Source organism: Anomaloglossus baeobatrachus, chromosome 4 (genome assembly GCF_048569485.1).
Source record: "Anomaloglossus baeobatrachus isolate aAnoBae1 chromosome 4, aAnoBae1.hap1, whole genome shotgun sequence".
NCBI classification, from domain to species: Eukaryota; Metazoa; Chordata; class Amphibia; order Anura; family Aromobatidae; genus Anomaloglossus; species Anomaloglossus baeobatrachus.
In genome coordinates, this window is record NC_134356.1 from 659,683,679 (window position 1) to 659,711,329 (window position 27,651).

The 27,651-nt window shown below is 51.4% G+C and overlaps 1 protein-coding gene across 3 annotated transcripts in view; it reads left to right on the top strand.

Annotated features, from left to right (window-relative positions):
* The window catches only part of SMARCA4 (SWI/SNF related BAF chromatin remodeling complex subunit ATPase 4), a 96,770-nt gene extending 71,380 nt beyond the window's left edge, over positions 1–25,390 (top strand). For all 3 annotated transcript variants that reach the window (XM_075346532.1, XM_075346530.1, XM_075346531.1), the window contains exons 32-34: positions 21,270–21,402; positions 22,420–22,559; positions 24,710–25,390. In XM_075346532.1, coding sequence (XP_075202647.1) covers positions 21,270–21,402; positions 22,420–22,559; positions 24,710–24,742 — 306 coding nt within the window. In that variant the 3' untranslated portion in view covers positions 24,743–25,390. The remainder of the gene's footprint in view (positions 1–21,269; positions 21,403–22,419; positions 22,560–24,709) is intronic.
* The last annotated feature ends 2,261 nt before the right edge of the window (positions 25,391–27,651 follow it).

Sequence of the window (27,651 nt, forward strand, 5' to 3'; positions counted from 1 at the left end):
AGTCGGCTTCACAGCAGGAGAAACACCAGTTTAGGTTTCCCAAACGTACACGGAGTGCTTTTTTCGATCACTCCAACTTCAGAGATGCTGTCCAGAAGCACAGAGCTTTTCCGGACAAGCGCTTTACTAAGCGCCTTAATGACACACGTTACCCCTTCCCCTCTGACGTAGTTAAGGGTTGGGCTCAATGTCCCAAGGTGGATCCTCCAGTCTCTAGACTGGCGGCTAGATCCGTAGTATCAGTGGCTGACGGTTCATCGCTCAAGGATGCCACTGACAGGCAGATAGAGCTCCTAATGAAATCCATCTATGAAGCCACAGGCGCGTCTTTTGCTCCGGCCTTTGCAGCCGTGTGGGCTCTCCAAGCTATCTCAGCTTGTCTGTCTGAGATTAATGCGGTCACACGTACCTCTGCTCCGCAAGTAGCGTCTTTGACTTCTCAGGCGTCGTTATTTTCATCCTACGCCATGAATGCCGTCCTGGACTCTGCTAGCCGTACAGCGGTAGCATCCGCCAATTCGGTGGCAGTCCGCAGGGCCATGTGGCTATGCGAATGGAAGGCAGACTCTGCTTCCAAGAAGTTCTTGACCGGTTTGCCTTTTTCTGGCGACCGATTGTTTGGCGAACAATTGGATGAAATTATTAAGCAATCTAAGGGAAAGGACTCGTCCTTACCCCAGTCCAAACCAAACAGACCTCAGCAACGGAAAATTCAAGCTAGGTTTCGGTCCTTTCGACCCTCAGCCAGATCCCAATCCTCCTCGTCCAACAGGCCACAGAAGAGCCAGAGGAACTCTTCTGCATGGCGGTCTAAGTCACGTCCTCCAAAGACCGCCGGAGGCACCGTCTCCAAGGCGGCCTCCTCCATGACTTTCGGCCTCCCCAAACCGCATCCTCGGTCGGTGGCAGGCTCTCCCGCTTTGGCGACGCCTGGTGGCCACATGTCCAAGACCGATGGGTGAGAGACATTCTGTCTCACGGTTACAGGATAGAGTTCAGCTCTCGTCCTCCGGCTCGCTTCTTCAGAACATCTCCGTCCCCCGAGCGAGCCGATGCACTTGCTCAGGCGGTGGACACTCTGAAGACAGAAGGAGTTGTGATCCCCGTTCCCCTTCAGAAACGTGGTCGCGGTTTTTACTCCAACCTGTTCATGGTGCCAAAAAAGGACGGATCATTCCGTCCCGTTTTGGACCTCAAATTGCTCAACAGACATGTGAGAACCAGACGGTTTCGCATGGAATCCCTCCGCTCTGTCATCGCTTCGATGTCCCAAGGAGACTTCCTAGCATCAATCGACATCAGGGATGCCTATCTCCATGTGCCGATCGCACCAGAGCATCAACGCTTCCTGCGTTTCGCCATTGGGGACGAACACCTTCAGTTTGTGGCACTGCCTTTCGGCCTGGCGACAGCCCCACGGGTCTTCACCAAGGTCATGGCATCCATTGTGGCAGTCCTACACTCTCAGGGCCACTCGGTGATCCCTTACTTAGACGATCTCCTAGTCAAGGTACCCTCCCGGGTGGCATATCAACACAGCCTGACCGTTGCTCTGGAGACTCTCCAGAGGTTCGGGTGGATCATCAATTTCCCAAAGTCAAAATTGACTCCGACCCAATCACTGACTTACCTCGGGATGGAGTTTCATACTCTCTCAGCGATAGTCAAGCTACCGCTGGACAAAAAAGCGTTCGCTGCAAACAGGGGTGCACTCTCTCCTTCGGGCCCAGTCACACCCCTTGAGGCGCCTCATGCACTTCCTGGGGAAGATGGTGGCAGCGATGGAGGCAGTCCCCTTTGCGCAGTTTCATCTGCGTCCACTCCAATGGGACATTCTCCGCAAATGGGACAGGAGGTCGACGTCCCTAGACAGGAACGTCTCTCTTTCTCTGGCAGCCAAAACCTTTCTTCAGTGGTGGCTTCTTCCCACTTCTCTGTCGAAGGGAAAATCCTTCCTGCCCCCATCCTGGGCTGTGGTCACGACGGACGCGAGTCTGTCAGGGTGGGGAGCGGTTTTTCTCCACCACAGGGCTCAGGGAACCTGGACTCCGACAGAGTCCTCCCTTCAGATCAATGTTCTGGAGATAAGGGCAGTGTATCTAGCCCTAAAGGCGTTCCATCGGTGGCTGGAGGGCAGGCAGATCCGCATACATTCGGACAACGCCACGGCGGTAGCGTACATCAACCACCAGGGCGGCACTCGCAGTCGTCAAGCCTTCCAAGAAGTTCGGCGGATTCTGCTGTGGGCGGAGGCCACAGCCTCCACCATCTCCGCAGTTCACATCCCGGGCGTAGAAAACTGGGAAGCAGACTTTCTCAGTCGCCAGGGCATGGACGCAGGGGAATGGTCTCTTCACCCGGACGTGTTTCAAGAGATCTGTTGCCGCTGGGGAACGCCGGACGTCGATCTCATGGCGTCTCGGCACAACAACAAAGTCCCGGCATTCATGGCACGGTCTCAGGATCACAGAGCTCTGGCGGCGGACGCATTAGTTCAGGATTGGTTGCAGTTTCGACTGCCTTATGTATTTCCTCCTCTGGCAATGCTGCCCAGAGTGTTACGCAAGATCAGGTCCGACTGCCGCCGCGCCATCCTCGTCGCTCCAGACTGGCCGAGGAGGTCGTGGTACCCGGATCTGTGGCACCTCATGGTGGGTCAACCGTGGGCACTCCCAGACCGACCAGACTTGCTGTCTCAAGGGCCATTTTTCCATCTGAATTCTGCGGCCCTCAACCTGACTGTGTGGCCATTGAGTCCTGGCTCCTAGCGTCCTCAGGGTTATCTCAAGTTACATCACTCCGAAGAGTGTCAGAGCTTGCAGCGCTGTCATGCAAAGCCCCCTTCCTGGTTTTTCACCAGGATAAGGTGGTTCTGCGTCCGGTCCCCGAATTTCTCCCTAAGGTGGTGTCCTTTTTTCATCTCAATCAGGATATCTCCTTACCTTCATTTTGCCCTCATCCAATTCACCAATGTGAAAAGGATTTGCACTTGTTAGATCTAGTGAGAGCACTCCGGCTCTACGTGTCTCGCACGGCGCCACTGCGCCGTTCTGATGCGCTCTTTGTCCTTGTCGCCGGCCAGCGTAAGGGGTCGCAGGCTTCAAAGTCAACCTTGGCTCAGTGGATCAAGGAACCGATTTTTGAAGCCTACCGTTCTTCTGGGCTTCCGATTCCTTCAGGGCTGAAAGCCCATTCTACCAGAGCCGTAGGTGCGTCTTGGGCATTGAGGCACCGGGCTACGGCTCAGCAGGTGTGTCAGGCTGCTACCTGGTCTAGTCTGCACACTTTCACGAAACACTATCAGGTGCATACCTATGCTTCGGCAGATGCCAGTCTAGGTAGGCGAGTCCTTCAGGCGGCGGTTGCCCACCTGGAAGAGGGGGCCGTTGTCGGCTCTTTTTATCAGGGTATTCTTTTACCCACCCAGGGACTGCTTTTGGACGTCCCAATTGTCTGGGTCTCCCAAAGGAGCGACAAAGAAGGGAATTTTGTTTACTTACCGTAAATTCCTTTTCTTCTAGCTCCTATTGGGAGACCCAGCACCCGCCCCTGTTCCCTTCGGGCTGTTTTGTTCTTTTGTGTACACATGTTGTTCATGTTGAATTGTTCTTTTGGTTCATGGTTCAGTTCTCCGAACATCCTTCGGATTGAATTTACCTTAGACCAATTTATAAGTTTCCTCCTTCCTGCTTTTGCACCAAAACTGAGGAGCCCGTGATGCACGGGAGGGTGTATAGGCAGAGGGGAGGGGTTACACTTTTTAAAGTGTAATACTTTGTGTGGCCTCCGGAGGCAGAAGCTATACACCCAATTGTCTGGGTCTCCCAATAGGAGCTAGAAGAAAAGGAATTTACGGTAAGTAAACAAAATTCCCTTCTTTATGTTCTATCTAAATATCTTTATTATTGTATCATAAAAATGATTAAATGTCTGATGATCACATTGTACTACGATACATTTTTCACTTAACTATAAGCAATATATGTGGGAGTCGGTGCAAGGGAAATTGAGGAGTCTGAGTCGACGGTTTGGCTTACCGATTCCACAGCCCTGGTTCGCCGTCCCCCAGTGTTCATTTACATAGAAGAGGCCGCCGCCCTCATCTTCCGCAGTGCTCCGGGAGTCTCGCGCATGCGCAGTGGCACATCGCAGGACTGAGCACTGTTTTCAAAAAAAGGTAAACTGGGATGATAAAAATAAGCAGTGGCCAGCGCAAGCGCATAACAGTAGAGGCAGAGGTAAAAGCGCGGGCACGAGATTGTGGACTGGTACTTGGATGACGCTGGTGATGACATTCACAGCGCCGCCCATAATCTTGCGCCTGCGCAATAACATCACTGGCGCTCGCGATTTGAAAACAGTGCTCTGTCCCACGATAGTGCCACTGCGCATGCGCGAGACTCCCGGAGCACTGCGGAAGATGAGGGCGGCGGCCTCATCTATGTGAATGAACACTGGGGGACGGCGAACAGTAACAGGAGGGGGGATAACAGACGAATTACAACCCGCCCCCGGGGCCAGCAAACCTCATTACCATAGCAAAAGGTAATATTTTATAAAGTTGTTATTTAGGTCTGAAAGGGAGTCCAGTAGCAAGATGAACCTTTCTAGAATGCAGCCCAGGAGCTGCAGAAGTGGAGTCTTTTAGTTTAATAGTGAAAATTCTGGTGACAGGTTCCCTCTAATAACAGGGTACTTAGTATATATATTTTTGCAAAAATGTAAAAAGCCATCCTACCTCGTCACGGTGTACCCATCTGGGATGGTCCCTCACCAACTAAAGTTAAAACCATTATCTATACACCTGACTTGTTACCATTCACATTGGTGTTTTTGATAGACACAAGTGGTCAGCTGGGTCCCAGATTAAATACACAGCAAAGTGGGAAGCAATTGGTTATTCAGCCTCCAGTATAAGGAGGGCTGCGCCCCCAACTTGCCCCCAAAAACAGCAAAAAACTGAGCTGTAACAAAAAAAAAAAAACAGTAAACATGCAACATTACAAGCATGTAAGTGGCAGCCTCTAGACAAGAAAAAACCAAAGAGAAAAATTGTATGAAAAATAATGAATGCAGGATTAGATCGTAGCATCAGAATGAGCATAATTAGACCTGCAGGAGTGGCATTTAGGTCCACACCACACAAAAAATGTTGGGGATTTTAGCTGCACTGGTAACACCCACGACAGGCTACAGTACTAGACTTGCTGATTTCGCATTCTTATGCTGAAGAATTTTTCAACAAGTAAGTTTCGTTTTTAATCCTCATTATGTCAATGTGTGACAGAAAAATTGACATCTTTGCCCTTTCATCTTGTGATCTAAACAAGGCCCATGTCTAGCTGTATCACTAGTAGAAATGAACAATCTGTTCTTTTCTTTATTGCGTCACTGGAGGACACAGGATCCCATGGGTGTATGCTGCTGCCACTATAAAGCACATTATGCAAAAACAAAAAAACAAAAAAAAAACGGATCTCCTCCTCGGTAGGAGACACCCACCAACAGGAGCCAAGATGACCAGTTATAGTTTAGTTTCCATAGGAGGCAGACAGGACTTCACTCAGCCCTGTTTCTACCAGAATTTTGTTGTTTTTAGAGATGATTTCCACTTTTTCTTTCAGGTACGGGCTTGTGATTGGGCAACAGAGTGACTGAGAGCAAGTGTGGGGCGGTGTCACTACTGTTGTCTCTCAGGTCTGAGGCAGGACCCTAAAATCCTCCTCCCCCAACACGTCCATAGAATTGGGGGCTTTTCAGGTGGATTGGTCCTTGTCCCCCATACCCCTGCCCGCTCAACAAGTGCTCTGTCCACTGCCTCTGCCTAGTGAAACCTTTCTCCTTCCATGTAACACATGGCTGCTCACAACGGATGTGGCCACCAACGTTCTACCACGCACCATATAGCTGACGGCAGTAGTGGTCCAAGTGCTCTCGCCACTTCCTATTGAGTTCTTTCGCTTTCCACATAACACATGGCTGATCACAGCTGCAGTCCATGTGCTCCATCCTCTATCCAGTGACTCAGATCCACTAAATACCATGACCTCATGGCTGAGGTCTAAATGCTTTGTCCTCTATTGTTTCAAACTCATTATATACCACGAGACACGTAACTCATTGCAGCAGTCCAAGTACTCTGTCCTCTATCCAGAGAGTTGTATCCATTATATTCCAGGATTACATGACTGATAGCAGTGCCAACCAAGTCACCTTGAGCGATTTTATTACCTCAATTTCAATGTCTGTCCGCACTACCTCTTAATTTGTTAAAAAAAATCGGATCATCCACAGACTAGGTACAAGACCCTCTTCAGCACAGATTACGAACTTCATGGAAGCGGATCCTCTTCTCCTACAAGAATTTTTATCCTTTTTCAGTATCTCTGGTCTTCTCTCTATTGACTAGATCAGGACCCTCAGGTTCAGCGCGGTCTCAAATGGACATCACACACCAACATGCAGAGTTCCTGGCTAAGTCTGCGGTCTACTATGGGTTGCACTGGTGACTGTCTTCCTCTGTTCAGATTTCCTGCTCCAGGTTTCCTTCTGGGGTCCATCTGGTAGTCAGACTTCACAGAGCAGGTTTTGCTCATAGGAACCAGTCGCCGAACATCATGAAAGTGGACCATCATCTCCTACAATAAAGTGTATCCTCTTGCAGCATTGCCAGGTGGTCTCTCCTGGACAGCCCATATCTGCATACAGAATTCCTAGCTAAGTCTGCTCCTGCGGTTCTCAGGGTCAGCCCTCATGCCCAGTTTTCTCTGCTGATTGTGTCAACGAAGCAGTCTCTGTCCAATTCCCCATTCCAAGCATCCTTCCGGGGTCCCTTCCACAAGTTGTTGGCCCTCGTGCCATGCGAGGAAGTAGCTCTATTGTTCTTTCCTTACAGCTGCTGACAGTTCCCTCGTCATGACGATCTTTCGGGCTTTGGATCATGTCGAGATAAATGGTTCTGCATTTGGAGGATCCGTTGCCTTTCTTTCTTCGGCGCTCCATTGGGAGACCCAGACGATCGGGTGTATAGCACTGCCTCCGGAGGCCACACAAAGCATTACACTAAAAAGTGTAAGGCCCCTCCCCTTCTGGCTATACACCCCCAGTGGGATCACTGGCTCACCAGTTTTCTGCTTTGTGCGAAGGAGGTCAGACATCCACGCATAGCTCCACTGTTTAGTCAGCAGCAGCTGCTGACTATGTCGGATGGAAGAAAAGAGGGCCCATACTAGGGCCCCCAGCATGCTCCCTTCTCACCCCACTTGCGGTTTGTAAGGTTGAGGTACCCATTGCGGGTACGGAGGCGGGAGCCCACATGCTGTTTTCCTTCCCCATCCCCCTGAGGGGCTCTGAGGAAGTGGGATCTTACCAGCCTCCAAGCCCTGAGGCCGGGCTCCGTCCACAGACCCATTGAACCTGCTGGATTAGGAGCCGGGGTACCGTTCAGGGACAAGGCCCTGCAACATTCAGGTACTCTGTGTCCCCCTATGGACTGGCCGCGCACACTCCAGACTTGCTGGGTGTGCTAGTGCGCCGGGGACAGTAGCGCTGCGCGCTGGGGTTTGAGTCACTGCAGCTTGGCTGAGTGACTTTATGTATTGGGAACTACCGCGCCGGCCGCTCCGGGAGCGGCGGCGCGGCTGGGACTTGTAGTGCGCCGGGGACTTAGCGCCGACCGTGCTTTTACGACGGCGGCGCTTATAAATCTAGTCCCCGGCTTTTGCGGCCTAGCTCCGCTTCGTTCCCGCCCCCTCCCTGTCAATCAGGGAAGGGGACAGGCGTTGTGCAATCGTCAGCGCCGAGGGCTGGAGCCTTATTTACATGCTCCAGCCCTCTCACTGGGCACAGTGGGACGCAGGTTTCCCGCTTTTTGTCTGAGCACACCCAGGGCCCGCCCCCCCTCCACAGAGACGCCGGCAGCCATTCCTGCATGCAGTCTGGCTGGGGAACGGACACAGGCTCTGGGAGACCCAGACAAGGGATTTCTGGCGACCACACACCCGCGTTAAGCGGGCGGTAAGCAGCACATTCGTGCTGGCCCCACTAGTGCCACAGTGTTATTTGGTGTACTTTTTCCTGTACCAGATATATCTATATATATTGCACTGTAAGGTCGCTTCTTGGCTGTATACCCCTATTGCTCTGAGGAGACGACAACATGTCATCTGCAAAACGCAAGGGTGCCAAGACACAGGCTGTGAACGCTGCTTGTGCCGCTTGTGGGGCTAATCTACCGGCAGGTTACAATGACCCCCATTGTGTGCAATGTTCGGTCCCTGTGCCACTTCGTCAGCCGGAGCCTATGGTGGTAGTGGCCCAGGCAGAGTCGCCGGTGAACCCTGTCCCGGTGACGGGGACAGAGTTTGCTGTTTTTGCTGACAGGATGTCTGTCACTATGACAAAAATCCTAGAGACCTTGCAGGCCAGGCCAGTTACTCAGACCATGGACACTGCTGCGGCAACGTTCCCCGGTCCCCCTCAGTTGGAGTTAATCAGTGCTTCAAGGGGGTCACAGGCATCTCAGCCTGACGGCTCTGATTCAGATGACAGTCCCAGGCAGCCTAAGCGTGCTCGCTGGGAGAGACCCCCCACGTCATCACGGGGATCAGGGTCTCAGCGAGAAGAGTCTCTACATGATGAGACAGAGGAGGGTGATCAGGAGTCTAATCCTGAAACCGCTCTCAATCTGGATACTCCTGATGGTGACGCCATGGTAAATGACCTTATAGGGGCCATCAATAGTCTATTGGAAATTTCTCCCCCTGCCCCTTCTGCAGAGGAGGCAGCTGCACAGCAGGAGAAGTTCCATTTCAGGTATCCCAAGCCTAAACTGAGTACTTTTCTGGACCACGCTGACTTCAGAGAATCAGTCCAGAAACACCATGCCTACCCAGATAAGCGTTTCTCCAAACGTCTTAAGGATACACGTTATCCCTTTCCCCCTGACGTGGTCAAACGCTGGACCCAGTGTCCAAAGGTGGATCCCCCAATCTCCAGGCTTGCAGCTAGATCCATAGTTGCAGTGGAAGATGGGGCTTCGCTTAAAGATGCCAATGACAGACAGATGGACCTTTTGGTTAAAGTCTGTCTATGAAGCTATTGGCTCGTCGTTTGCTCCAGCATTCGTGGCCGTGTGGGCACTCCAAGCTATTTCAGCTGGCCTGGCACAGGTGGACTCTATCATATGTCCAGCAGTGCCGCGAGTAGCGTCCCTAACCTCGCAAATGTCTGCGTTTGCGACTTACGCTATCAACGCTGTCCTGGACTCTACAAGCCGTACCTCAATTGCGTCTGCCAACTCTGTTGTCTTGCGCAGAGCCTTGTGGTTAAAGGAATGGAAAGCGGATTCTGCTTCCAAAAAATGTTTAACCAGCTTGCCGCTATCTGTAGATAGACTGTTTGGTGAACAATTGGCTGAAATCATTAAGCAATCCAAGGGTAAGGACTCCTCCTTACCCCAGCCCAGATCAAGCAAACCTCAACAGAGGAAGTGGCAGTCGAGGTTTCGGTCCTTTCGAGGCTCCAGCAAGACCCATTTCTCCTCGTCCAAAGGGACTCAGAAGGAGCAAAGGAGCTCAGATTCCTGGCGGGCTCAGTCACGCCCCAAGAAAGCAACCGGAGGAACCGCTTCCAAGGCGGCTGCCTCATGACTTTCGGCCTCAGCCCTCCGCATCCTCGGTCGGTGGCAGGCTCTCCCGCTTTTGCGACATTTGGCTGCCACAGGTCAAAGACCGGTGGGTAGCAGACATTTTGTCTCACGGGTACAGGATAGAATTCAGTTCTCGTCCTCCGCCTCGGTTCTTCAGAACCTCCCCACATCCCGACCGAGCAGATGCCCTTCTGCAGGCGGTGTGCTCACTAAAAGCAGAAGGAGTGGTGATCCCTGTTCCTCTGCAGGAACAAGGGCAAGGTTTTTACTCCAATCTCTTCGTGGTTCCAAAAAAGGACGGCTCGTTCCGTCCTGTTCTGGACCTAAAGCTGCTCAACAAGCATGTGAACGCCAGGCGGTTCCGGATGGAATCCCTCCGCTCTGTCATTGCCTCAATGTCTCAAGGAGATTTCCTTGCATTAATAGACATCAAAGATGCTTATCTCCACGTGCCGATTGCTACAGAGCACCAACGTTTCCTACGTTTCGTGATAGGAGACGACCATCTCCAGTTCGTAGCTCTGCCATTTGGTCTGGCGACAGCCCCACGGGTTTTCACCAAGGTCATGGCGGCAGTGGTAGCAGTCTTGCATTCTCAGGGTCATTCGGTGATCCCTTACTTAGACGATCTACTTGTCAAAGCACCCTCTCAAGAGGCATGCCAACACAGCCTGAATGTTGCGCTGGAGACTCTCCAGACTTTCGGGTGGATCATCAACTTTTCAAAGTCAAACCTGGCACCGACTCAATCACTAACGTATCTTGGCATGGAGTTTCATACTCTCTCAGCGATAGTGAAGCTTCCGCTGGACAAGCAGCGGTCTCTACGGACAGGGGTGCAGTCTCTCCTTCAGGGTCAGTCGCACCCCTTAAGGCGCCTCATGCACTTCCTAGGGAAGATGGTGGCAGCAATGGAGGCAGTCCCGTTCGCGCAGTTTCATCTGCGTCCACTTCAATGGGACATTCTCCGCCAGTGGGACGGGAAGACAACTTCCCTAGACAGGAAAGTCTCCCTTTCTCAGACGGCCAAGGATTCTCTGCTATGGTGGCCCCTTCCCACCTCATTAACGCAGGGAAGATCATTCCTGCCCCCATCCTGGGCAGTGGTCACGACAGACGCGAGTCTGTCAGGGTGGGGAGCAGTTTTTCTCCACCACAGGGCTCAAGGGACGTGGACTCAGCAGGAGTCCACCCTTCAGATCAATGTTCTGGAAATCAGGGCAGTGTATCTTGCCCTCTTAGCCTTCCAGCAGTGGCTGGAAGGAAAGCAGATCCGAATTCAGTCGGACAACTCCACAGCGGTGGCATACATCAACCACCAAGGAGGGACACGCAGTCGGCAAGCCTTCCAGGAAGTCAGGCGAATTCTCATGTGGGTAGAGGAAAGAGCTTCCACCATATCAGCAGTTCACATCCCGGGCGTAGAAAACTGGGAAGCAGACTTCCTCAGTCGCCAGGGCATGGACGCAGGGGAATGGTCCCTTCACCCGGACGTGTTTCAGGAAATCTGCCGCCGCTGGGGGGTGCCGGACGTCGACCTAATGGCGTCTCGGCACAACAACAAGGTCCCGACCTTCATAGCGCGGTCTCGCGATCAAAGAGCTCTGGCGGCAGACGCCTTAGTGCAAGATTGGTCGCAGTTCCGGCTCCCTTATGTGTTTCCACCTCTGGCACTCTTGCCCAGAGTGTTACGCAAGATCAGATCCGATTGCGGCCGCGTCATACTAGTCGCCCCAGACTGGCCGAGGAGGTCGTGGTACCCGGATCTGTGGCATCTCACGGTCGGCCAACCGTGGGCACTACCAGACCGTCCAGACTTACTGTCCCAAGGGCCGTTTTTCCATCGGAATTCTGCGGCCCTGAACCTGACTGTGTGGCCATTGAGTCCTGGATCCTAGCGTCTTCAGGATTATCCCAAGGGGTCGTTGCCACCATGAGACAGGCTAGGAAGTCCACTTCTGCTAAGATCTACCACAGAACGTGGAAGATTTTCTTATCCTGGTGCTCTGCACAAGGAGTATCTCCCTGGCCATTCGCGTTACCTGTCTTTCTTTCCTTCCTGCAATCTGGGTTGGAAAAGGGCTTGTCGCTCGGCTCCCTTAAAGGGCAAGTCTCGGCACTATCCGTGTTTTTTCAGAAGCGTCTAGCACGACTTTCTCAGGTGCGCACGTTCCTGCAGGGGGTTTGTCATATCGTACCTCCGTACAGGCGGCCGTTAGATCCGTGGGATCTAAACAAGGTCCTTGTTACTCTCCAGAAGCCGCCCTTCGAGCCTCTGAGGGATGTGTCACTTTCTCGACTCTCACAGAAAGTGGCCTTTCTGGTAGCGGTCACGTCTCTTCGGAGAGTGTCTGAACTAGCAGCGCTGTCATCCAAAGCTCCTTTCCTGGTGTTCCACCAGGACAAGGTAGTGCTGCGTCCCATTCAGGAGTTTCTCCCTAAGGTGGTATCCTCTTTTCATCTTAATCAGGATATCTCCTTGCCTTCCTTTTATCCGCATGCAGTTCATCGGTATGAAAAGGATTTACATTTGTTGGATCTGGTGAGAGCACTCAGAATCTACATTTCCCGCACGGCGCCCCTGCGCCGCTCGGATGCACTCTTTGTCCTTGTCGCTGGTAAGCGCAAAGGGTCGCAGGCTTCTAAAGCCACCCTGGCTCGATGGATCAAAGAACCGATTCTTGAAGCCTACCGTTCTGCTGGGCTTCCGGTTCCATCAGGGCTGAAGGCCCATTCTACCAGAGCCGTGGGTGCGTCCTGGGCATTACGACACCAGGCTACGGCTCAACAGGTGTGCCAGGCAGCTACCTGGTCGAGTCTGCACACTTTCACCAAACATTATCAGGTGCATACCTATGCTTCGGCGGACGCCAGCCTAGGTAGAAGAGTCCTGCAGGCGGCAGTTGCCTCCCCGTAGGGGAGGGCTGTCTTTGCAGCTCTAACATGAGGTATTTCTTTACCCACCCAGGGACAGCTTTTGGACGTCCCAATCGTCTGGGTCTCCCAATGGAGCGCCGAAGAAGAAGGGAATTTTGTTACTTACCGTAAATTCCTTTTCTTCTAGCTCCTATTGGGAGACCCAGCACCCGCCCTGTTGTCCTTCGGGATTTTTGGTTGTTTTTCGGGTACACATGTTGTTCATGTTGAATGGTTTTCAGTTCTCCGATGTTACTTCGGAGTGAATTTGTTTAAACCAGTTCTTGGCTTTCCTCCTTCTTGCTTTTGCACTAAAACTGGTGAGCCAGTGATCCCACTGGGGGTGTATAGCCAGAAGGGGAGGGGCCTTACACTTTTTAGTGTAATGCTTTGTGTGGCCTCCGGAGGCAGTGCTATACACCCGATCGTCTGGGTCTCCCAATAGGAGCTAGAAGAAAAGGAATTTACGGTAAGTAACAAAATTCCCTTCTTTTTCAAAACAATCGCCTGTCTGAGACTGACACAGACTTGGTCCCTCATCAGTGATGGCTCTTTGCCACTTTCCTCCCATATGCTAGAAGAAACCCTTGTTTCTATAAGAAATCCTAATAGGGTTTTTTTCTTTTATTTTTTACCTCTTGGTTAAACGGTGGGATGGTACCGCCTATAACAGTTTGGTTCTCAGGCTTACAGACTGCAGTGTCAATCTACGCATTCCAAAATGGATTCCCCGCTATCACGGATAACCTCCAGGGAACCTGCGGCTGCTTCTGTTATGTGGACTTGAATATACCTTTGCTCATCTATTTGTTTTCTGGACTACCAGGAATTCAGAAGTTTCACTTTCCTGTGATGACGTTACACTTTGGCTTAAACACCTTCCCAGCATCCTCTCGAGGGTCAGGTTAGTATCATAGCCATCCTATGCCACAGGAGAACCTCTGTTTCCTTACACAGGTTTCAAGACTCTTACTCTTCAGTACACGGCAAAAGTTTTCAAGTCCCTAAAGAATGCTGCTCCTTCAGGATCAATCTCAACAGGTCATCTCTTATTCAGAGTCGGTTTATAGCCCTCTCTGTAGTTAAATTTTCTAATCTTTTTTTGGTTTTTGAGCAATTTAATTTCTCCTTAGCGATTCCCTTGGTATAACACATCCCTCACTAGTCACTTAATCTTGGCCTGGGGTTGGTGTTTTTTTTAATTCCTTGCAGGACTCGTTCCTAATTGTTGGCAGGTTGTGCTGTCCACCTCCTGTCGCCTCAGTTGGAGATCTTTATCCAGTTTCCACTATTCAGGATCACTGGTGGAATTAGTAAGGCTTCTCTCCTTTCATTATCTGGACCTCATTGCCTACCCTCTGCTTGTAGGCACTTCAGTGAAGCAGCCCTCCGCATCTAATAGACATCGCCGTGACACTCCTCATTCACTAACCCTATCCGGTTTGGTCACAGCTCAGGCTTCTGATCATGATCTGAACAAGATGTTCCTGTTTACAGCAATTCATAGTCCCAAAGCAAGATCTGGACTGCCGACTTATTTACCGGCAAATGGCTTTCAACAGGAGATGTGATTGCCTCTTCAGACTGTTCTCTTCCATATTCGTTACAGCACAGCACCCTTGACGTTGATCTGATGGCTTCCAGAGTGCTCGATAGGATCCCTCAGTTCATGTCCAGGTTCTGCAGCACTCAGCAAGCAATTGTCTCCGTCGTTCTGTTGGTCTCCTGCACTATCCATTCTCCCCTTCCTTCTGTCCTTCTCTGGTTCCACAAAGATCAAAGGATTCGGGTCTACAAAGGTAGTCTACTGCTCCATGGATCTGGTCTACCTTCTTGCAGACAACTTGTAGAAACTTCCTTATATTTTTCCCTGTACCTTCCACCCCCCCCCCCCCCCCTTCCTCCTCACAAACTACTGTTTCTCCAATCTGCTCATTGATCATTATCAAAGCAGGTTAGTCCTCCTCCATTTGTACCCATCTTTGCTCATGTCCTTCTCTCCTTCCCTCCAGACCTCTATGATGTCGAGCCTTGAGTCCAGCTTGTTCCTTTGCTCTCTCAAGGTTCGATCTCTAGCATCCGTTTCACAGATCAGGTTTTCCCGTGAGGTGGACACATTTAGTTAATCTATATTGGCCTACAATTGACCTCTGTGATCTTGTCTGGAGTCTACTGTCTTACAGCTTCCCCCTTTTGAATCCATCCTTTCTTTATCGCTTCATTGGGGGACAGAGAGACCATGGGTTGTATGCTGCTGCCACTAGGAGGCGACACTAAGCAAAACAAGGAAAAACTCCTCCTATGCAGTATACACCCACCAACTGGCAATCGTTCCTTAGTTTAAGCTTAGTGTCCATAGGAGGTGGACACACTTGGGGCTGCTCCCAGCCCCTTAGGTTTGTATTTTTAATTTTTTTCCCCTTTTTTGTTTCAGATACAGCTCGTCGGACGACAGGGTGTAATAGCTCACCCTGCTCTCCCCCCTAGAGACCGGTCGCACAGAAGTGGGGTCCGTCCGCCATTTCCGTTGTCCTCCGTGTCTGTCTGGCAGGACCCTACCCCCCTAACACGCTCAAGACTGTTTTGGGGGCATCCGCACAGAGGGACAGGCGGATGGTCCTTGCCCCCCTCCCCCTGCACGTTCGCCCTCCACAGCCGGCCTGATCAGGGAGGGGAGACGAAAAATTATCAGAAGATACCAGTCTCCCTCCGTATTTCCCAGGTGGCCAGGATCAAGCACAGGAGCAGGAGGACTTTCAGCCATCGGGACAGGTACCCATCCCTTGTCCCGGGTCATGGGGGGCTCAGTTTAAAAAAAAAAAAAAGGGGGGGAAAAGAAGGAATTAAGATCCATAGCACAGCTTACCCCTGGTCAGCCCCCCTTTAGACAGGCTCTGCCCCTGCTTTCGTCCTCGGCGCCGTTCTCTGGCTCCCCCTGCGGCCTCATTCCAAAATTTAGCCCCCGGCTTCTCTCCAGGCCTAGCTCTTGTCCGGCCACGCCCCCTCCCGGCCGACCTATCGCGCGGGTCCTTCCTTCCCAGCAGGCCCGCCCGCTCTAGCAGCCATTCCCTGCAGGCCTCCGCGCGCTTTCTGTCCACTCACGGCTCTCCTTTCACTTAGCCAATCCCTGCTCCCGGCAGCGCTCCGTTTTTTCGCGCTTCTTCCCTGCTCCTCCCCCAGCCCGGACTCCCTCAGCAGCGCCATTACAGCCTGAGATCCCTCTGGGCAGCGGCAGCGTTCCGGTGCAGCTTCCCACATAGTATCCTGCAGCTCTCCGGAGCCCCCACCTCTGCTCCCTCAGCCTGCAGCTTCAGGACACAGCGCCAGCTTCAGACAGCAGCACCAGCACACACAGGACGCCAGAGTCTGGGTAAGCTCTGCCACTGGGAGGCAGCTCCTTCCCCAGTCCCCATCCTCCTGGCATCCTCTGCTCTGTTCCTTCTCTCTCCTTTCTCTCTCCCTGCTGTCCCATGTCCAGCACAAGAGCGACCCGCTCTCAGCCACAGGCCATAGTACTTCACTTCGCCTGCACCTCTTGTCTAAAAAAGTTTCCCTCAGGGCAGTCCTCCCCCATCTGCCTAGCCTGTAGCACCCCTAGCATGACTACTACGGAGCCCCCCACCGCCCGTAACGAAGACTCGGCCCCCATGCCTGGGGGGCCTCAGCTCTCTCTCAGTCCGTGGACAACCTAACTAAGATGTCTCAAACCTTAGCCTCGGCAATAGAGCGTCTGCCCGCCTCCACCTCTGGAGTCCCCCCGGTGACCCAGAGCGAGTCTGAGCCCGCAGCGCCTCCAGCCCGGCAGGGCAGAACACACAGGAGGTCTAGGAAGCTGTCCCTCTCGGGGTCTACCTCCAGCTCCCCTAGCCCCTCTATGGCCTCCAGAGTAATACGCTCTCTATTTCCTACCTCATCTGCGGCAGCCCCAGATTCGGACCAGGACTCTGTTTCTGACTCCGATCTGGACTCTGAACATATCTCCAAGCTGACCAGTATGGTGGACAGTCTGGTCATTGCTGTCAATCAGACCCTAGAGGTGAAGGATGTAGATCCGGCTCCTTACCAGTCAATCGGTCCCTTTCAAAAGGGCCAAGAAACTGCCAAGAAGCTTTGGCAACCACAGGGAGTTTGAGGACGTTTTTTCTAGACAGTGGGAACATCCCGACAAGCGTTTCCAGAGGCGCAAGCGGGCACAGGTCCTTTATCCCTTTCCACCGGAACTTCTTCAGAAGTGGTCAGTGGCCCCTTCAGTGGATCCTCCGATCTCCCGACTTTCGTCCAGCACCACCTTGCCGCTGTCTGATGGCGCCTCCCTCAAGGATCCCTCGGACAGGACCATAGAATCCTTAGCCAGGTCGGCCTTTGAAGCCTCCGGCTCCGCCATCACTCCAGCCTTTGCATCCACCTGGGTCTCCAAGGCTGTCTCCGCCTGGGCAAAGCTCCTTCGGCGTGGCTAAAGCTCCCAGACCCGAGCTGGCAGATCTCGCAGATCAGATCGCACATGCCGAAAAGTATCTAGTTGCTGCGTCCCTCGACTCTGCTGCATCCGCAGCCCTGGCAGCCGGCAACATTACTGCAATCCTCAGAGCCTTGTGGCTTAAAGCGTGGAACGCGGACTCCGCATCCAAAAAGTCTCTCTCCAGTCTTCCCTTTTTTGGTGCCAGACTCTTCGGAGAAAAGCTGGACAAGATCATCTCTGAGGCTACGGGGGGGCAAGAGTACCTTCCTTCCCCAACGGAAGATCCCCCGTGCCCCTCCAAAACGGCAGGCTTTTCCCTTTCGCCAATTTTCTACCAACACCAACACACGTCGGGAGCGGTCCCCAGCACGTCAGGAGAGACGGAAGCCCTCCTTTAAGGCAACACCCCACTGGCGTTCCTGGCGTTCCCGGCGTTCCCGTGGCCAGCAGTCCAAGCCCTCCAGCTCCAGATCCAACAGATTCTCCTCCGCATGACTGGGCTCCCGTCCCCGGATCCTCATCCAGGGTCGGCGGTCGTCTCCGCATGTTCAGAAGCGCGTGGCTTTCCGTGATGACGCCTGGGTCCGAGACGTCGTCTCTCACGGCTACAAGATAGTTTTCTTCTCTCCCATGCTTGCGCTTCGTCAAGTCCAAACCCCCCAAGGATCCCACGCTCACCAAGGGCTTCTTCGCAGCCATCCAGTCCATGCGAGACTCTGGCGTCATCACCCCCGTCCCCCCTCAAGACAGATTCCGGGGTTTTTATTCAACCCTCTTCGTTGTCCCGAAGAAGAATGGCACAGTCCGTCCCATTCTGGACCTCAAGCGCCTCAACAAGCGGGTCCGTCTCCGGCGATTCCGCATGGAGTCTCTGCGCTCAGTGATAGCATCCATGGAACCCAGGGAGTTCCTTTTGTTCGGTGGACATCCAGGACGCCTATCTCCACATCCCGATCTTTCCAGCTCCTCAGAGATTCTTACGCTTCGTGGTTCAGGAGCAACACTTTCAATTCACAGCTCTCCCATTCGGGCTCTCGACAGCTCCCAGAGTCTTCACCAAGGTGATGGCAACTGTCGTGGCTATTCTTCGGACCCGGGGAATTCTAGCCATCCCGTACCTGGACGACGTTTTGATCAAGGCTCCCTCGGCGTCGGAGTGCCGCGACAGTCTCAACATCACTCTGGATACTCTAACCCGTCTCGGCTGGTTGATCAACAGACCAAAGTCATCTCTGATCCCGGCTCAATGCATCTCATTCCTCGGCATGATCTTCGATACCACGCAGGCGAGGGTTCTTCTGCCCAAGGACAAGCTCTCAGCTATCCTCAGGGGGATTTGGAAGCTCCAACGCGCACCCCGTTTCTCTCTTCGGTACTGCATGAGCATTCTCGGGAAGATGGTGGCGTCAATGGAAGCGGTGCCCTACAGTCAATTCCATACTCACCCTCTTCAGGGTCTCCTTCTAGCAACATGGGACAAGTCTCTTCACTCCCTGGATCGGCCAATTGTGCTCCCTCCTCGAGTCAGAGAGTCATCGGAATGGTGGAAACACTCTCTCCTCACCCTCCAAGGGAGATAATTTCTTCCCCTTCGATGGAAGGTCATCACGACAGACGCCAGCCTGCTAGGCTGGGGAGCCACGCTCCAGGACCTCACAGTTCAGGGTCGCTGGACCGAGCCGGAAACCAAGCTTCCCATCAACATCTTGGAACTCAGGTCAGTTCGCCTAGCTCTCTTTCATTGGAAGTCCCTGCTTCGCGGACACCCAGTTCGGGTACAGTCCGACAATGCAACCACTGTGGCCTACATAAACCATCAGGGCAGAACACGCAGCCGAGCGGCGATGAGGGAGGTATCTCAAATTCTCGACTGGGCCGAACAGAACATCTCGGCGGTCCACATCCAGGGCGTGGACAATTGGGCCGCCGACTTCCTCAGCCGAGAAGGACTCGACGCGGGAGAGTGGTCCCTCAATCCCAGAATCTTCCAGCAGATCTGTTCCAGGTGGGGGGGGGACCCCCGACGTGGATCTCCTGGCCTCCAGGTGGAATCACAAGGTGCCCCAGTTCGTCTCCAGAGCAAGAGACCCACTGGCGCTCGCAACGGACGCCCTAGCGATCCCCTGGTCGCAGTTCTCTCTGCCATACCTCTTTCCTCCGCTTCCGCTTCTCCCCAAGCTAGTCAAGAAGATCAAAGCGGAAGGAGTTCCGGTGATTCTCGTGGCCCCAGATTGGCCCCGTCCCCTGTGGTACGCAGAGCTCGTGCACCTTCTCGCCGACATTCCGTGGAGACTTCCAGACGTCCCGGACCTTCTCACTCAGGGACCTTTTCTTCACCAGAATTCACAGTCGCTCAATTTAACGGCATGGCTGTTGAAGCCGCAGTACTAACTTCCTCGGGATTCTCAGAAAGGGTCGTCCAGACAATGATCAAAGCACGGAAGCCTTCCTCTTCCCGCATCTACCACCGTACGTGGAAGGCCTATTTCTGCTGGTGCGAAGCTAACCAGGTCACAGCCATGACCTTCTCCTTGCCAGTTCTGTTGTCCTTCCTGCAGTCTGGTCTGGATGCTGGGTTAGCACTCAGCTCTCTCAAGGGGCAAGTGTCTGCTCTTTCCATTCTCTTTCAAAAGAGGATTGCCTCTCGCTCAGAGGTTCGCACATTCATTCAGGGGGCTGCTCATTCGGTGCCCCCCGTTCAGCCTCCAGTGGAGCCCTGGGACCTCAACCTGGTTCTGTCTGTTCTCCAGCATTCCCCCTTCGAACCTATGCAAGAGGTGTCTCTAACGTTCCTCTCTTGGAAGGTCGCCTTCTTAGTTGCCATCACGTCAATCAGGCGGGTATCTGAACTAGCGGCGCTTTCCTACCGCTCTCCATATCTTGTCTTCAACCAGGATAAGGTAGTCCTCCGTCCGGTACCGTCCTTTCTGCCCAAGGTGGTCTCCTCTTTCCATCTTAACGAGGACATTGTTCTTCCCTCTTTTTGTCCGAACCCTTCGCACCCTCGTGAGTTTCTTCTCCACAAGCTGGACTTGGTCAGAGCTCTCCGCCTGTACATTTCCAGGACGTCTCAATTCAGAGGGTCGGATTCCCTCTTTGTGCTTTCGTCCGGCCTGCGCAGAGGCCTACCTGCCTCCAAGTCCTCCATTGCGCGATGGATTCTCTCTGCCGTACTGGAAGCCTACCGGGTAAGAGGGAGAACGCGCCCACTCAGGATTACGGCCCATTCCACCAGGGTGGTGGGAGCCTCATGGGTGGCCCGTCACCACGCTCCAGCGTCGCAGCTTTGCAAAGCGGCCACCTGGTCTTCGCTCCACACTTTCACAAAGTTCTACAGGGTCCACACTTTTGCATCCTCCGATGCGAGCCTCGGTAGACTAGTTCTGCAGGCTGCAGTGGACCGAGGTCAGCCCTGAGAGTAACATTAGACCCACCCGTGGGACTGCTTTAGGACATCCCATGGTCTCTGTGTCCCCCAATGAAGCGATAAAGAAAAGTAGATTTTGGGTACTCACCGTAAACCTCTTTCTTGGAGCCTTCATTGGGGGACACAGCACCCGCCCTTGTGTTGGACTTATGTTACTGTTCAATGTTACTGTTGAATGTTGAGTTGGATGTTCACTTCTGTAAGATTGTTCGTTCTTTACTGTTGTCTCCTATTGCTTTCTCACTAACTGAGGAACGATTGCCAGTTGGTGGGTGTATACTGCATAGGAGGAGTTTTTCCTTGTTTTGCTTAGTGTCGCCTCCTAGTGGCAGCAGCATACAACCCATGGTCTCTGTGTCCTCCAATGAAGGCTCCAAGAAAGAGATTTTACGGTGAGTACCCAAAATCTACTTTTTCTTCTTTACCTTGTTTTCTGAAAGTTCTCTGAACTATATTATACCTGGCAGAGTGCGTCTCGGCACCTTTTTCTTTCCAGAACAGCCTTCTTAGGTGCTTGATTTCCTTGTTCGTGTCCCGGAGAGTCCTCATAATGGTTTTCCTGTGTCCCCCAATGAAGCAATAGAGAAAAGAGGATTTTGAGTAATCACTGTAAAATCTATTTTGGAGCCTTCATTAATAGACGCATCCACCCCTTCATAGATGTCTGTTAGGCCAGAATATATTTTTTTATTTCAGGTTTTTCCTACTGCTTTCACACTTACAGGTCAGCTGGGCTCTGGTCAGTGGCTGTAGCCTACTGAGTGTTGTGTTAAAAGGTGTCCTCATTTTGTTTGATGCTGATCCATTCTGTTCTGCAGATATATGAAGACTCCATCGTGTTACAGTCCGTCTTTACCAGTGTTAGGCAGAAGATTGAGAAGGAGGAGGAGAGTGAAGGAGACGAGAGCGAAGAAGACGAGGAAGTGGAAGAGGAAGGATCAGAATCGGAGTGTGAGTGCCTCCTCTCAGTATATTCTGGTGTTGCCCTCTAGTGGTAGAAATTTTATATTTATAGTACTGGTGCTATCTTCCTTCCCTGATTCTGCTGTGGCTGCTATCGTAGCCCTTTTAATAGATAATGGGGTCGGGATAGGGGCACCATGTAGATTATCGCTGTGGATATTATATACCTTTTTAGGAAGGGGAAGAAAAACGTCCAATACCCTGACACACTTGGTTCATTTGTTCCATAGCTGGTCTGTACTAGTCACTGCTTTACTTAAAGGGGTAAAATTTAGTGATGAGCAGGCACTACCATGCTCGGTATGCGTAACTAGTGATGAGTGAGCACTACCATGCTCGGGTGCTCGGTACTTGTAACTAGTGATGAGCGGGCACTACCATGCTCAGGTGCTCCATATTCATAACTAGTGATGAGCGCGCACTACCATGCTCGGGTGCTCGGTACTTGTGACTAGTGATGAGCGGGCACTACCATGCTTAGGTGTTTGGTACTCGTAACTAGTGATGAGCGGACACTACCATGCTCTGGTGCTCTGTACTCACTCATCACTACTAAAATTGCAAACTTGGTAAAACAAGTAACTTACCTTTGCAATTTACCGTTTATTAAATATCTTATCTGTACCAAAAAATTAGGAATTGTTAATTCTGTAGTGTTCCGCCCGTTGCTGGGTTACTGGCCACCTCAGAGGTGGTTGGTCTGTTAGGCAAGGAATACAGCACTTGCAATCTTGATAGCAAAGAGCTTTTATGTCCTACTCGGAAGTGAGCCGGATGGATGGATCTGGCCAGTTTCGGTGCACCTGTGCTTCAGCCATGTTGCAGAGGAAAAGCGGTCAAAGCATCAAAGCTTGCACAGTTAGTCAGAGGTGCATCCATACTGCCATCTGCCCAAATTGTGAGTCTTCAGGAGGGTGTCCTTTCCCTGACAAGTAGAGGAGTAGTGCGCTCCTGAAAGTGGGAACATTGACGACCTCTTTTAACATGCTGTTTTTTACCTTTCAGCACGCTCGGTCAAGGTGAAAATTAAGCTAGGTCGTAAGGAGAGGATGCAGGAGCGAATGAAGGGGCGCAGGCGCACCAGCCGAGGATGCAGGGCCAAGCCTGTAATCAGTGATGACGATAGTGAGGAGGACCAAGAAGAGGTGAGAGTAATCAGTGCCGGCTTTGTGCGTTTCTACTTTTTTTTTTTTTTTTTTGTTTGTTTTTTTTATACATGACCGCATGGATCTTGATACAAAGATTTGACAGCGACTAATATTGCAAAATGCATGAGAAACCTCTCCAAACATTTGGAAAAGTCGAATCCTGATTCTGGAGATTCAAGAATGAGCGTGATTTAGAGGCTTTAGTTTGGGGGTATAGTTGAAAAACTTGCAGAATTTTGATTGTAATTTTATATTTAACTGCTTCATGAGTTTTGACCTAAATGTACATCAAAAGTAGTCTCCCTGCCTTTGATGTGGGCTCACATCCTATGCCTGCATTTTTCCTGGCATATGATGGCTGATTTAACCCCTTAACGACCGCGGGCAGTAATCTTCCTTCCTAGCGGTCATAGTGTTACTGCCCGCGGTCTGCCGCATGAAGCGATCGGCGCACATCTCAGCTGATTTATACAGCTGAGATGTGTGCCTGCCAGGCACAAGCGGAATCGTTATCCTCCCGTGCCTTTTTAACCCCTTAAATGGCACACTCAATATGTGACAGCGCCATTATAATCGCATCAGCGGTAAACATTTACTCACCATCCGATACCGGAAGTCACGTGTCGTGATCACGTGACTTCCGGTTATTGTCATGTAGCTGACATGACTCACTTCCTGCCTCACACAGCCTAGAGCTGGGTGAGATAGGTTAGGAGCATATCTGCTATTCACAGCTGTGTAGCTGTGATCAGCAGATATGTCAGAGCGATCAGATTGCTGATCCATATAGTCCCCTAGGGGACCTAGTAACATAAAAAAAAAAGTAAAAAATTAAAAAAAAAACCTAAAAGTTCAAATCACCCCCCTTTTGCCCCATTTTAAAATTAAAGGGTTAAAAAAAAGATATATACACACATTTGGTATCTCTGCATTCAGAAATGCCCGATCTATCAAAATATACAATCAATTAATCTGATCGGTAAACGACGCATCGGCAAAAAAATTCCAAACGCCAAAATTACGTTTCTTGGTCGCCACAAATTTTGAGCTTAATGCAACAACTGGCGATCAAAATGCAGCATCTGCACAAAAGTGGTACCGTTAAAAACCTCAGCTGGAGATGCAAAAAGTAAGCAGTCACTGAGCCATAGATCCTGAAAAATGAGAACGCTACGGGTCACGGAATATGGCGTAAAACGCACACCACTTTTTTCGGATTTATGGCGCTATAATAATTTATTTTTTTGTAACCCCTTAGATAAAAGTACAAGTATACATGTTTGGTGTCTATCTACAAACTCGCACCGACCTGAGGCATCACACAGACACATCAGTTTTACCATATAGTGAACACAGTGAATAAACCAAATCAAAAACAATAGTGCGATCGCACTTTTTTTTGCAATTTTTCCGCATTTGGAATTTTTTTTACAGTTTACCAGTACAGTATATGGTAAAACTTATGGTTTCATTTAAAAAGTACAGCTCGTCCTGCAAAAAAACAAGCCCTCATATGGCAAGATTGACAGACGAATAAAAGTTACAGCTCTCAGCAGAAGGGGAGCAAACACCCCCCCCCCCCCCCACGCCGAAAAACGGATAATCGCCCAAGGGTGAAGTGGTTAAAGTCTATGGAGAAATAGGAGGAACATATAAAGTAATTGGTAATTTTTGCCGTTTTCCAGTACAATATATGGTAAAACTTATGGTTTCATTTAAAAGTACAACTCGTCCCGCAAAAAACAAGCCCTCGTATGGCAAGATTGGCTGAAAAATAAGAAAGTTATGTCTTTTGGAAAGAATGGCAAAAAAAACCCCTGAAAGCGCAAAATTGGCCGGTCGTGAAGGGGTTAATTGGCAGTTCTCCCGCAGCTGTTAACCTATGAAATCCAGCTATCTGTCTCTGACAGTGATATTCAACACGACCCGGGGGGAAGATGCGCCCGTCACTCCTTGCTCCCATGATGTGATCGTGGGGGGGGGGGGGGGGCTGCCAGAGTTATGGGGGGGGATTTTGGCCGCTGTGACATTGCAATAAAGTACAATAAGAGGTGACCAAAGCGTATGTACACAAATTGTATCAATAAAAGCATCAGCTCAGGGCGAAAAATGTCAGCCATCACTTACAGTTTGTGTTCTCTTTGCAGGACCGCTCCGGCAGCGGGACAGAAGACGACTGATACTTTTCAGAACATTCCGACTTGACGCTCCATGTCTCATTCCACCGCGTGCCACCACCGGCGCGCCTACTCCACCACTTTGCCCGCCCTTTCGCCCTCTTCTCTTTCCGTAGGACGCTAACGGGTAGCCTGAAATGTAGTGAACTGTACAAAAAAATGAAATTCTTCCATATTTATATAACTGAGGAGCCGTAGGGACGTGACCGCCTGTAGCATTAACGATCTGGCCGCACCACTAGGCCTCTCAGGATAGGTTAAGAGGAATATGACTTTTGATTTATAAATAAATCTATTTTTTTTTTCTTTTTTTGACGGCTGTACTGTTGGAGTTACAGTATGGGAATCACTATAGTGTCAGCCGTGGATGCATGCAGTTAGCAATCCACTCATTAGTACTGTATTTTACAAGAAGAAAAACAAAAAAAAACACAGGTCAAATAAGCCGCGTCCCCTTCCCCCTTCTCGCACTGCACAGGGAGGGTCCGGCAGTGGTAGCTGTATGTATGTGTGTCAGTGTCACTGGATTATAAATTAAAACCAGATGAAATACCTCGCCCAGACTGACTGGTATCTTTCTGTATACTTTACTTTTCTTTTCTTTTTTTTTTTTTTTCTCGTGTATTTTTTTTCGTTTGTTTTGTTATTAATGTCATCGGACAATGAAATAAAACTATGAAATCTTGATAAAGAGAGGAGCAGTGCGAGGCGTCTGTCTTCATTCTGACAATGTGGTTTTATCTTACATAAGGAGGGAGGAAAAGATTCAACATTGGGACTATGGGAATATTTGAAACGCTCTGTCTGGAGAAAAGTAATGGACTCAATGTGTTGTAATGACAATGATTCCTGTTTCTCATTCAGTCCCATTGTTCCCTGGTGTATAAATAAACTCCAGCTCTAACAGCTGTACATCACCAAGCAAAATGCAGAGCCGTACACCACCAAGCACAATGCAGAGCCGTACACCACCAAGCACAATGCCGAGCCGTACATCACCAAGCACAATGCAGAGCCGTACACCACCAAGCACAATGCCGAGCCGTACATCACCAAGCACAATGCCGAGCCGTACATCACCAAGCACAATGCAGAGCCGTACACCACCAAGCACAATGCCGAGCCGTACACCACCAAGCACAATGCAGAGCCGTACACCACCAAGCACAATGCAGAGCCATACACCACCAAGCACAATGCAGAGCCGTACATCACCAAGCACAATGCAGAGCCGTACATCACCAAGCACAATGCAGAGCCGTACATCACCAAGCACAATGCAGAGCCGTACACCACCAAGCACAATGCAGAGCCGTACATCACCAAGCACAATGCCGAGCCGTACATCACCAAGCACAATGCCGAGCCGTACATCACCAAGCACAATGCAGAGCCGTACATCACCAAGCACAATGCAGAGCCGTACATCACCAAGCACAATGCCGAGCCGTACATCGCCAAGCACAATGCAGAGCCGTACATCGCCAAGCACAATGCAGAGCCGTACATCGCCAAGCACAATGCAGAGCCGTACATCGCCAAGCACAATGCGGAGCCGTACATCGCCAAGCACAATGCGGAGCCGTACATCGCCAAGCACAATGCGGAGCCGTACATCGCCAAGCACAATGCGGAGCCGTACATCGCCAAGCACAATGCGGAGCCGTACATCACCAAGCACAATGCGGAGCCGTACATCACCAAGCACAATGCGGAGCCGTACATCACCAAGCACAATGCGGAGCCGTACATCACCAAGCACAATGCGGAGCCGTACATCACCAAGCACAATGCGGAGCCGTACATCACCAAGCACAATGCGGAGCCGTACATCACCAAGCACAATGCGGAGCCGTACATCACCAAGCACAATGCCGAGGCATACATCACCAAGCACAATGCCGAGCCGTACATCACCAAGCGTTGGATGGAGCGGTGTAAAGCCACTGACTCTGGAGTAGACGTGTTCTGTGCAGTGACGGCTAACACTTATCTATCTGCTTCTGGGTTTGGTGATGGAGAATGTTACCCTCTGACTGCATTGTAGTTTGGTGGAGAAAGATAATGCTCTGGGCTGTTATCAGAGGTCGCCCTAGGCTTCTAAGGCCAATGGCGCACTAGAAAGTGACTTTCTTTGTCGCTCCATTGGGAGACCCAGACAATTGGGTGTATAGCTTCTGCCTCCGGAGGCCACACAAAGTATTACACTAAGTGTAAAGCCCCTCCCCTTCTGCCTATACACCCCCCGTGCATCACGGGCTCCTCAGTTTTTATGCTTTGTGCGAAGGAGGCTGACATCCACGCATAGCTCCACATCTTAGTCAGCAGCAGCTGCTGACTATGTCGGATGGAAGAAAAGAGGGCCCATAACAGGGCCCCCAGCATGCTCCCTTCTCACCCCACTCTGGTCGGCGGTGTTTAAGGTTGAGGTACCCATTGCGGGTACATAGGCAGGAGCCACATGCTGTTTTCCTTCCCCATCCCTTAAGGGCTCTGGGTGAAGTGGGATCCTAATCGGTCTCCAGGCACGGGGACCGTGCTCCCTCCGCAGCCCCTGGGTAATCTGCTGGACAAGAGCCGGGTATCGTCAGGGACAAGGCCCTGCTACTGTGAGGTACTCTGTCCCCTTGGGGGACCGCGCATGGAGCGCTTGTGCCATACACACTGCAGCACTGCTGAGTGTGTTAGTGCGCCGGGGACTACCGCGCCGACCGCGCTTATTTGCCGGCCGCGCTTATAACTTTAGTCCCCGGCTTTTGCGGCCTAGTATCGCATATTCCCGCCCCCAGGCCTGCCAGTCAGGGGAAGGGCGGGACGCTGCACAGGACGTCAGCGCTGAGGGCTGGAGCATACTTTGTATCCTCCTCCCCCCTCACTCAGCACAGTGGGGCACCAGATTCCCGCACTTTCTA